The sequence below is a fragment of the Diadema setosum genome, chromosome 13 (assembly GCF_964275005.1).
Source record: "Diadema setosum chromosome 13, eeDiaSeto1, whole genome shotgun sequence".
In the NCBI taxonomy this organism is placed as follows: domain Eukaryota; kingdom Metazoa; phylum Echinodermata; class Echinoidea; order Diadematoida; family Diadematidae; genus Diadema; species Diadema setosum.
In genome coordinates, this window is record NC_092697.1 from 21210423 (window position 1) to 21223244 (window position 12822).

At 40.4% G+C, this 12822-nt stretch overlaps 1 protein-coding gene across 1 annotated transcript in view; it reads right to left on the reverse strand.

Moving 5' to 3' along the window:
- The window catches only part of LOC140236970 (ceramide glucosyltransferase-like), a 31667-nt gene extending 19205 nt beyond the window's left edge, over positions 1-12462 (reverse strand). Inside the window, exons 1-5 of the mRNA XM_072316915.1 lie at positions 12236-12462; positions 8203-8341; positions 5965-6067; positions 2455-2556; positions 396-508 (exon numbers count right to left, since the gene is read on the reverse strand). Coding sequence (XP_072173016.1) covers positions 396-508; positions 2455-2556; positions 5965-6067; positions 8203-8341; positions 12236-12462 — 684 coding nt within the window. The remainder of the gene's footprint in view (positions 1-395; positions 509-2454; positions 2557-5964; positions 6068-8202; positions 8342-12235) is intronic.
- Between the last annotated feature and the right edge of the window lie 360 nt (positions 12463-12822).

The following is a 12822-nucleotide window of genomic DNA, read 5'->3' on the forward strand; positions in this document are numbered from 1 at the left end:
AAGTAGGGACGACGAAAAGTAATTACCATCTGTACCATCACAGAGACATCTTCCTTCAAGAATGGCTGGTTATAATGCAATGATACATGAATCAATTGTCTTCCTATCTGTGGGAAAGCTGCAGGTTTTTTTTTCAATACTTCAAATTCTTTATTTTTTAATTTTTTTGTTTTTTTGTGGCAGCTTCAGCATGGATCGCACAGAATAAGAATGTCTTGAACCTCCTTGGGCATCAAGAAGTCCTTGTTTCGAAAAAATAGTAATGAAGTATGCAGAAAGGAGAATCCCCCAAAGTTAGTTGTTAGATAATTTTATGATTCTCTATCACAATTAAATAATGTTAACTGATCTCTAGAACAACCTGACATGAGTGAGAACATATTGTGCCCCCTTACCTTGTCTAACGTTGGTGAAAATCCAGCCCTATCATGAACAAATGGTAGCCCATGTACCATGCCAACCTTTGGGGTCATTCTTGTTACCATTTCAGTCAGTGTGGTTGGTGAAACTGATGTACAAAAATTGAAAAGAATAAACATTCATCATATCAGGCTATAATACAATGTACATCATCTACAGTCTAAGACCTCGTTTACAGTGCAGGGCTGGGCCGAGCCGCGGCCGAGCCCAGCCTCAATTGCGGTACTCGGCCCTGCAATTTTGTCCGTTTACAGTGCCGGGCTCGGCCCGGGCTTTTAATTCAAACCTTTCAATATTTTGTCGTAGTGGCGCTCTGCTGGTAAACAAACGACTATTATTGCGAGCGTGCCAGTCGCAATTTGGTACCGCATTTGGCCCAGTTTGCGTTTACAGTGAGAAAAGGCCGGGCTCGGCCGCGGACGAGGAGCTGCCAAGACTACAGTTGTACCTCCAGAGCTTGGCCAAATGCGTGGCTGATTTTGGAACCGCATCTGGCCTTTTGCGCGTTTACAGTGAAATGAAGGCCAGGCTCGGCCACGGCCGAGCCCAGCCTTTTCACTCACTGTAAACGGGGCCTAAGCTTATCATAAAAATGCTTGAAACATTTTGGCTTGCTTTAAATCAAACATGACAAACATGACCAAAAAAAATTCTGTCAAAGGACACAATGCATACCACAATGCATATTTGCCAGCATAATATGTTTATCTAAATACTCCTTGCTTGTGAAGTACGGGTGCACATTCCATACATAATATTAAAGTGAAAACTAAGTTCTGGTAAGGGCCTGAGAACCCGTCTGACACCATTTCATATTTGCTTGCAATATATCGAAAGAGTCTACAAAGAAACTTACCTGGCTGACGCGGTTTGCCGGAATGATGAGTCGTTTTGGAGTATTTTGAGAAAAATAATAAAAGTCGGTAGACCGACTTTTATTCCAGAAGGCTCCAGACTAACTCGGTCTCAGGGAAAACTCGACCCTATTTCAGACAATTTACACACAGTTCGTGATCGCCATGTTCATCAGTATACTGATGAACATGGCGATCACGAACTGTGTGTAAATTGTCTGAAATATACTACGGGTACCAAACAAGGCCTTGTTGAGCAGCCAGGAAAGTGCGTGCTAATCCTGTACAAAACAAATGGACAGCGCGCGGTCCTCAAGCCTAAATACGCACATCACCTCAGTTGCTGAGACGCGCGGTCTTTGAAGTTTTTGTTGTTGTTTATCAAGCGTCTTTGATTGCTTTTAGAGGTGCTTGAGGCGCACACTAATTTTGCATGCGCGCCAAAGAGGTTTTTGATGCGCGCGTTGTAACAACTCGGACCATTACTGCGAGTAGCCAGAACGATACAATGTAGTTTATACAGGCCGCTCCCATATGCATAGTACAACGCTGTACAATCCAGAGGGACAACCAATACAACTCATCCCGCCGCCAAGCACAGCGAGACCGAGTTATCCCCGAGTCCGAGTCTAGCCTGACCCCGTTCGGGTAAGTTCTGAGACTGAACGTTTTTGGTTAATATTTCCCATTTTCGTCGTTACCCATCGAATATCTTGTTATTACAGCGTTATTCCGCACATTTCCTAGGCACACGTTCACATTTTGGAGCAAAATTTGACAACTTTTGCAGGCCTACCAGAACTTTCTTTGGGCTTTAAAAGATCACATTACAAGCTTCTAAAATCTTCAGGATACATGTACAATTTGTATATCCAGAAGTTCCTACCTCTTACTGCATTTACAATTACCTGGGCACTTGCAATCATTGCTACAACAGGTTCTAGTGTGTGAGGATGTCAAAACAGGAACACAGGACCCTGGTGTACTGGACATATGTACAAATACATCCCCCTCCCCTTGTCCAGGCTTACAATGTACCACAATCTTCAGTCAAATTATATCAATGATGATAACACCTTGTGCACATTGTATCCTGGAGTGATCTCGTACCTGGCAGCCATACATGGGTACAGTGATCACATCATTATTACAGCACCCTAGATATATCAGGTTTACTTACTTGAAATACCACTGTCACTAATCATGATGATGTCATACTTGGATGCTTTGTAGCCTGGTAGCATATTGTTCACCTTAGGGTTGATTCCTACCTTTGAACCACCTACATGCAGGCAAAAGAAGGTCAAGTAAAGGAGGAAACTATGACAACACAGTATAAAAAAAAAGTTTGCAGAGTACAATGTATACCAACACTCAGTAATATATAGACTTGAATAGCATGTGCATGTTTTTACTGCAGACTGGTGTTTACTGTCTCATCATTAAGAGATCTATGTAAGTCTTATCAAAGAGCCAATTATGGAAACAATTTCATTCACCTGCCATAAATCAACAGAGCACAATGTAATTTACACATATCATTCTATTACAATGAAAAAAAAAAATGCATTTGAAAGTGTTCACTGCACAATGTAAGTGCTCCAGAATAAATGAGATGTTGGTCTCTGATATGCCCTGTAAAAAAAAAAAAAAAAAAAAAACAGACAAACAAACAAACAAAAAAATCTCAACAAATCATTCAGGCAGTGAAACTGCATGATACGAACACAAAAGATCTTGACTCCGTCGATGTAAGTTGACGTGTATGAAACCAACTCAAAACCAGTACAAGGTTTGTGTTCACTCGTATGACTTATTTGTGTATTCTGCCCTGTTGGTGATTGTACATGAATTATTGGTGATAAATGATGTGATTAACGATGATCACAAGTTATCAAGTGTGAAAAACAGAGATCCATAAATACATTATACATGTAATTTGTCTACACTCGATGGTTGTGACCATGTAAAAAACCATGGACCTACTACACATGGACATACATCGCTCGTTAATTAATTCAAACACCTGTTTCTGTCAAAAGCGTCATAATAACATTCTATAAAGATGCTTTCCTGCTTTGATCTCATCGTGCGTCACCGACAGCCAGTCTGGATAAGATGGCGCTTTGATGTATCTAAAAACTACATGCACAGAAGATAATAACATTCGTAAATCAAGAAAAATGCATCATGTGCAGTTGTAGCACACATTGGGAAATCATCGCTCAGTTAATTTCATTTGCGAAATGCAGGTATTTTTCGAGATAAAGCAAGTATTTCAGAAGGATGGTTGTAATTTGTTATCTTATTTTCCCCATTTTTCGCACATTGTTTCAGAGTAAACATGGACAGTAATGGTAGACAACATGTACACATGTATGTCTTACCATTAAGTAACGTTACATGCGTGTCCACAAGCGTCCACTTCAGTAATTACTCATTTTGTGATACAAAATTTGTGATGATTTGAGGTTTGCTGCTCCCCATCATTGTTAATTTTCCAAAGGCAGTAAGCCTGAAAAGGCACCTCAGCGAAATAAAACCGAAATAAGGCAAATGGTTCTTTTGTTAGTAATGATGTATGATTACCGGTACACAATCCTCATTGTCCAAACATCTGAATGAACTCATCAAGATGCACATAAACAGGTGGCGGTGATGCAGGTTGGATCAAAGAAAGATCTCCGTTCATAGTCCATGTGCGTAGTAAGTCCATGAAAAAACATTACAGTGCTTGTACATGGAATGCATTTCAATTTGAGATTCACAATTCTTTCCTGGTGAGATAATGAGAAACCTCTTTTGAAATACTGTATTAAAGAGCATGTAATTCCAAGAGGGATTCAATGTTTATTTGATGAAAATTGGTTTTGAAATGGCTGAGATATCCAAAACAGAGCAATACTAATGAACGGTGGGACTCACATTTTACTCACTTTTTATTAGGATCACTTTGTTCTACTAATTTTTGGATGTCTCAGCCATTCCAAAATGGATTGTCATCTAATAAACTTTGAATTCCTCTTAGAATGGTATGCTCTGTATCAATTCTTAAGTGGTTTCTTGGTATCTCACAAATATTCAAAAGCTCAATCCTCATCTCCATCAATACTAAACCATCCCTTTACAGCCACTCTTCATAATTAGAGGTTTAAAAGGGCCATAGCTTTCCTGCTGAACTGGGTCAATTGATCATTGGGCCGGATGCATAAACGCTAGCAATTGCTTGTGCTAGCCTTTTACTCGAATCCGTATGCATAAAAACAAGCAATTGCTTGCGACCAGAAGCTTTTGCTAGCGAGCAAAAGCAATTGCTTGCTGCCCGCAAGCAATTGCTTAGAGACCAAGCATTTACTTAAAAACGTATGCATAAAACATACCTTTTGCTTGTTCTTGCTAGCAAATGCTTACCACTTTTCCAAGCTCTGTAAAATGAGCTTGAGCTTTTGCTTAACTGGGACGTTCCCTTTTACGTACCATTTTCATATTCATAAAAGAAAGACCACACTTGTGCAGGAGTGGTATAAATCTACAAGAAATTACTCCTAAGTAGTGTAAGAAACTTTTTCGTTTCAACAACAGGAATGTCCAGTGGTTAGCACGCAAAATGTGATGAAAAACAGGTAGGATGTCTGACTTCAGTGGAGAGTACGGAGACCTCTCTCCACGTGCGATCTGGCAGATCTGGGCTTCTATAAGCAGTGATGGGAATCAGCCAGTACGTGTGTGTGTGCGTCTGTGTGTGCATTTATGAGTGTTATTTCATAGCTCTTCTGCTATGTACGGAAATGTTTCCGCACACACATGCCCTTTCAAATACATGCAGTCACACTTGCCTTTGTTCTTGTGTTCGCACAGGCGTGATGTCCCTTTTGTTGAAAACACAAACAATTGCTTGTGCGAGACAAGCAAAAGGTATAAGCACAAGCAAAATGTTATGCATATGGATTTAAGCAATTGCTTGAGCTAGACCTTTTACTAGACGAGCTTGTGCTTGTGCTTGAAGCAATTGCTTACAAGCAATTGCTTGTTTTATGCATTCGGCCCAATGTCTCACTGAGACATCCTGTATGATATAAAGAACAGATAAAATGCTCTGCTAGTGACTTCTAGCTGGTCTATTCTGCAAAACATTAGGTACAGTGGACTCCTGTTATAACGAAGTCCTCCGGACCGGCAGTTTTCTTTCGTTACATCGAAATTTCATTATAACCTAACAAATAAAGAATAATAAAACACAGAGCCGATAATTTTGAGACCTGGATTTTTATATCGTTGTAACCGGAATTTTGTTATAACCATGTTCGTTATAATGGAAGAGCATCATATAGACGAGGTTCCGTGACGTCAAATGACGCTTTGGCTGAGGGGCAAAAATAAATTTTATGCGTATTACGCGTATGGCTCAAGCGCGCTGTACGCATAGCGTATACCCGCCTGCCTATCATGAGACGTGTTACACCATGTATGTAACTCTTACGCGCTTGCCCACTCGTATAGGGGTCCCATTACGCAATTTTTGCCCCTCAGCATGACTTTGTGACGTCATTGGAACCTCGTCTATTGACTACATTCTCAGATGGTGACCTGTAGTTCAAATTCAACATACGGTAGGTCAGCTTACAATAGTACACTTAATTCTAAACTAACAACTCTGTTTCAAATGACCAGAAATAGGGTGTGCACTTGCCTAGAAACAGTCTTGCATCAATGTGAGGGTATTTTTCCATAAGTGGCTCCACAACTTTTATTGCTGGGTCCCCTTCATCTTGGATGCAGATGAGAAGTTCATACTGCTTGCATGAAAAGGAAAACAAAAAACAGCATGGATTACAACATACATGTACAATATTGATTGATTTTTTTTTTTTTTTTTTGGGGGGGGGAACATTCCCAATGTGTTGATACTACATCTATTCCTGGCAACTGCAATGTGCTACAGGATTTTTAAAAGGGTACGTAAATATTCTGTGATGGCAACTCTGGGAAAATACCAAAATCATAGCAAAACTCCTTCTCTTTCAATGCTGAGCTGGGGAGTACTTAATATAGTATCTAGTCTCATTTTATTTCATTTCATTACAGCTCATTCACAACATAAGGCCACAATTGCACCAAAGATCATCATCTCCCTGGGCCAAAGCCTCACACTATGGCATTTTAATCACACAATGGGATACCACATTCCTGTTTTAAACGGAATCTATCTTGTTTTTGACTACCGGTACATCTAAAATGTTGAATTAGATCATCACACAAGGGTTGTGAACATTAATAAACTCAGGCTCTCATCATATATTGCTATTTGATTTATTTTTCTTTTTTATAGTATTGATACATTTTTAGTCTTCTCAAGCATGAGTCTTTTGCAGATGAGACTGAGAGTATAGTAAGGGTACTAGGTCTCGCGCAGGGACGTAATGATCGCGCATAGCGTAACTGCGTATAGTATACAAATGATGCACAGGATAGAGTGTGTTAGTGAAGGTGCGGCGCGCTCGAGAGTATTGACAATGGTGCGACATGCACGAGGCGCAGCCGAGTGCATGTTTGCAACCGTTGTCAATACTCGAGAGCTCGCCGCACCTTCACTAACGCCACGAAATAATCCTGTGCATCATTTGTTTTATAAAATGGGTCGAAAACTAACAGCATTATTCACGTACCTTTGTGGGTCAATACCAGTCAGCTACATGTAGCACTCGCTCAAAAGTCAGATGTCCGAAGATGTTCGTCCCAAACATTTACGCACGTCGCACTCGGAAATCCCGCACATAAGTACTGTACGTACGTGTAAGAGTATACGTACGCCACGTACTGTTATGCACAAGAAAGGCCGCCGGCTGTTGTGGCAGCCCGCGGCCCGAACTAGAAGTTGTTTACAGGATTGACAGCGCGTATAGTAGCGCGTGACGCACTTGTAACAACTGATTGAGTGCGCACCGCTAGTGTAAACATTGTGACGTACGTCAGGCCAGGGAGGTGGAAGAGAGACTCTTCTTAGAGTGCATGCCTGAAGAAATTAATGCACGCGCACGTGACTCATTTCAGCGCTTCCAATTGGCTACATTCTTGAACCCATTTTATAACAAGCAATATTACGCGTAGGACTAAGCGCAAAATTTGCCGATACGCCCATGGAATAAAAATACCTGACAACCGCTAAACATGAGAAGAAAGCAGGTAAGAAATTTTGATTTCAAACAAATTTTTCACTAAATTTCTAATTTTTTGGAACAAATTTTTCACTAAATTTCCAATTTTTTACCTTATAATTTACCTACCTTAGCTTAAAATCTTTTTTTAAGGATGTTGTAGCCCAGACGTGTCGTCTCGCTTGTCTCGTTCGTATGATCGTAGCCGATAGAATTCGTAATTTGGTCGATCGATCGTTGATAATATTCTACGAAAGCCGAAGCACGCTACAGCCGCAGAGAGGGGCAGACACTTTCACGCATGAAACTACATAGGGCAGCTGCGCGATCTTTACATACCCCGAGAAGGTGAACGCATAAAAAAAAGTCCGACATACAAACGGCGACAGCGCACTACTCCGTCATCGTATCATCAGGAGATTCTGGGAGGTGATTTTTCTGCATTTTCGTGATATTCATTGAGAAATTCAGGTACGATTATGGAATAACTTCTATTATAAGAGCATTTCAAATTTTCGTGCGCGGTATCTAGACCCCTCAACCATACATGTATTAGATGTGTACTGTGATAGTCTCACCCTCAATCATTATAAGCTTTCAACATGACACAGAAGGAGTAAGAGTTTAAACCAGAAGGACAGGTTGCTAAAAGCCCTGGAGGTCCAAATGATAAATTACTACTCCCTGATACATTACGTCTCTGCTAAAATGGGTCCGATCATGTCTACGAAGTATACATTTGTACACTGCATAAGGTTTCTTTTGTCACCCACCCTGGGATAATCAAGTTGGAAGTAGCTTTCGAGATTGGAAGGAAGATTGACATCAGTGCCACACAGGGGCTTGAGGATGGAAATTCCTGGCAGCTCATCCCGCAGCACATTGGTCGGTTTCCTGAACATGAACAGCTTCCTGTATTTCAGAGAATGCATGACAAGAAATATAAATTAGAAAAATCCCTGTTTGGGTAGTGGAGGGACACAAAGACAATCTTACAAAACGTCAGGCCCTGTTGCATAAAAGTTAAGATCAAACCTACAACGTATTAAAGTCAGAACATCAAACATACAACGTACAAGTCTGTGAATACTCAATTTGATTGGCTGATACCTGACATAGATGTGTATGTTTGATTTTCTGACTTTTTGTTATGCCTTATTACATCTTTTCATGCAACAGGGTCATGTGGTAGTCTATTATGTATACTCTACACGTGACAATTGTGCTACAATTTAATTTTGTTTGTACAGGAAGCAATGCATCAATAACTTGGCATAAAAAAAAATTTCTTGCAGCACGTGTTCATAAACAGGATGTAACATGCAATGTAACATTTACTGTATGATACATTACTATCTAGTTTAGTCTACCCTCTATCAAACTTACACTTTATTATTACCTCTGCCAAGGAGTTACGTCTTTGCCAGCGCTATTTTCTTTGTCTGTTTCCAAAATAACTGAAAAATTTGTGAACAGATTTGGATGACATTTACAGGAAAATGTGACAATGACACAAGAAACAGATTTTTATCTTTTAATAACTATCCAGATCACAATCTGGATTCAGTATTTTTTTTTTATTATTCTTTGAATGTTTCTTTAAAATTATTGGCAAGTAGGACACACAGGAGGGAATTTGAGCTGCTTGTACACATATTTCAGGTGCACTTATTTATATGTACTGCTGAGTGCCTACTCCAGGCACATACAGCAGAAAGCTAAGGTCGAGACACTAGAAAGGGGCCCCATTTCATAAAAAGTTGATATGATGGCAACTCTTCTGGATTGGCTGTTGCTATGGGAAGTTGTCATTCCAGCAAGAGTTGTCATCCTAACATCTTTTATGAAATGGGGTCTTTATCACTGGGAAATAAGGACCACTTTACTTAAGCATAGATGATCTAATGCTGCATGTGGGTGGAAATGAGCTGCTTGGTAGAGGTCTAGATGCTCTCTGAGTGCTTTTCTAGTTTCTAACTGGACTGGAAAATGGAAAATTCTCTAGCTTAGCCAAAACATGCTAGAACTAGGCTGCGGATGTTAATATTCACTATCTTGTATGTGGTGGCAGGGTGGTGGTATTTGACACGAAATACAAATGTATGCTTTACAAAATGCATAATTTTTAATTTGAATTTTTAAATAAAGATTTAGGTCATACTGTAAGTCATGACAGGTAAAATTTGGTTCCTCCAACAGTCCTAAATACTGCCTATTAAAATAAACAAATTTTCTTGGTTGTGTCATTTGAAAGAAAAACAATCGTATAATGTAGATTTGTCATACAATTCACATCAAAGCAAAGCTGGGCATTTTTTTTCTACAACTCTGCTCATAATCTACAAAATTAACAGATACATGTGGATTTGAAAAACAGAATGCTTTTCCAAAGCACGACTAGATCTACTTCGCTTTAAACACCTTTACCCTTACCCGAGATTCTGGAAGAATGCTGATTTGTTACAGCAGACAGTTCCTGCTCTTGGGAAGTTGTGATTTTAGTTTCACACTCCTTTCTATCCTTTTTCATTTCTTTTGGTGTTATTTTCTGTTTGTTTGTCTGGCTAGGGTTAGGGTTATGGTTAGGGTTAGGGTTAGGGTTAGGGTGTCTCACTACTGGTCTCAGTAACTTATTGACCCCATTGGTCGCAAACAATTTATTTTGAATAAACAGTAACTGCAGGATACCATCCACGACTTTGAGGTCTGGTCCCGGATATGGCAGCTCAAATTCAATCACCGGATATGTCATGTCATGCACCATGGTCGTAGAAACCGTCGGCATCAATATCAGATGCGTTCAAATGACGAGAATGATAATCTTTGAGGTTATTGAGACTATCAAAGAGGAATGGGATCTTTGGGTGTACTTTTCTCCTAACCTGAATTTTACTCTTCATGTACACAAAGTAGACTCTACAAAGGTGATAAAGTACTTGGTCTGGTAAAGGACTTTCACTCATCTGATTAGGGAAGTGTTTGTCCTACTGTATAAAGCCACTGGTAGACCGCTCTTGGAATATGTACAGCTCTTGTGTATGGAACGAAGGTAGACTTACAAAGAGTGATTCAAAAAAAGCTTGAATCAGTTCAGGGGAGGGCAACAAAGTTGGTATCTGAGAGATTCTGAGAAACTCAAGTATTTGGGGATTCCATCCCTGACCCTAGTAGAGTATCGACTTGAACGATCAGATAGAATGATTCAATACAGTTCAAGATTTTGCATGATACGGAAGACTTTGATTAAGCTGTTCTCTTTGTTATCAATGCAGTTACAGTGCACATGGTCATAAGTTTAAGTTATACAAAAGAAAGTGTCAAACTAGTAAAAGGTTATACTCTTTCAGTCAGAGAGTAGTAAATATTTCGAATAGCCTTTGTGCAGAAGCTGTCGAGGCAACATCAGTTAACAGCTTCAAGTCTACGTTCAATGATCACTGGAAATCTTACTAGTGAGGTGCCCGCACCTCGTCAGGGGCCCTAATACCGTCACCCTGCTTAAAATTGTTACAAGTGCCCTGAACAAAAATTTATGCCTGGGACTGTGTTCAGTACGCTTAAAACTTGGCAGGGTTACCACAACCAAGCAAACTGTGGTGAAAACCGAACAATCTTTTGTGAAAATCTTGAATTCATGTTAGGAATAGACCCTCTAGTATGTTAATCACGGTCACCTGTATGCATCTTTTACGTGCCTGTCTATGGGAGCATCACGGTCACCCGTACACGTCTTTTACGTGCTTTGCCTATGGGAGTGCGAGTGACGAGTTGCGGGCTCCTTCCTTAGCGCACAACTATCCCATAAGTGTTCGCGTTGGAGGACGATAGCTGCAAATTTCCAGTATCGATCAGTGAACTTGTGGTTCTATTGGAATCTTCGGCATATTTCCTTTGTGAGTGGGACTTCATAGAATTTCAGTGATTAAATGTGATTCAAACATGCATAAACGTTAACTATGAGGTGCAGGTCACTCAACTATACTTAGATCTCGAGTAGACTGATGGTATCTCTCTCTTCACGTTGGGCTTCTTATCTGACATTAGTCGTTGGGACATAATGTATGGTCAGCCCCCCATCCAGCTGACCATAAATGCCCCAACGTCAGATTAGCCCACGTAAAGAGACAGATACCATCCGTCTATGGAAATAGGCCGTCTAGAAACACAACATAACAAACTCACCATCCCGTGGATAGAGTCTAGAGTCTATCACATAGAACTCCTCAGGCTCAGGACTGAATCCTTTTAATGACCCTCTGGCTCTAGTAAGTCTTCAACTTACTGGGCGTCATCATCTGATCATCAGCCTTGCTAATTCAGTATTGCCTACGCTACACTGTAATTTACACTAGGTCAGCCTACATCACACATTGACACAGGGCTGTATGTTGCGAAGCGACACGGTCGTTACTGTGGTTAGGGCCCCATAAAGATGTTGTTACTATAATACTAATGTTAGGATAGACTAGGAGGTAGGATTAGAATAGGAATAACCGTACTGGATAGCAACTCTTGCTGGCTGGAATGGCATCATATCAACTTTTTTTTATCAACCATTATGAAATGGGGCCTTGGCTAATAATAGTAATAAAAGGCCCTTGTCTGCACTACTGAACTGCATCAGAGCTAAGTTTACTATGACTCCTGAGTATCAGAATTAATCGTTATGGACATTAGGTTTAACTGTTACTGTGAGCAAGCAATATTAAACTTATGGCTAGAAACTCTAAGTCTAGATATTTGTCGTGTTTATATTTGTAACGTTAGTAGTTACAGTGACCCAGTGTGTGTACTTTTAGTACTTACGCATAGAGTATGCCGATAAGGTGGAATGTCAAAAGAAGCATTTCGATGAACATGAAGACGATTGCCAAGCCCGTGATGAGGTAGCACCAATATGACATGTCCGGTAAATAGACCATAATGGTAGGTGAGTAGAAGGCAAGCTTCGACGAAGATGTCCGCAAAAGAACTGGAATTCCTATTTTACCACTGGCACTACTGCTGATGGGACAATCGCCGCTCAACAACATGGCGATGACATATTCCGTACCATGAAATCAGGCGTTCTGCAGAGTCCTTCGGAAGAATCCAGCCAGGATATTTGTAGCACACGGTGGGTAACCTTTCAGGCTATGACTATAACTATGCTTGGGTGATGCTATTCAACCTGAAAATGGTAATTTTACAATACATTCTACAGGTGACTTGGGATGATGGAGAGGCAATATTGACTGTAGCTAATCTGCATTCACTTCATGCCAAAGAATTAACGTTAGTTGTACGTTACGTGTATTCACTCCTAGCTAGCCTGCTCCTACCGCGCCGCCGTGCCGGTCGGTCCGTAAAGAGTTTACACCGCTACGTACTCTACGCGCTGTTGTTTCTGGGTG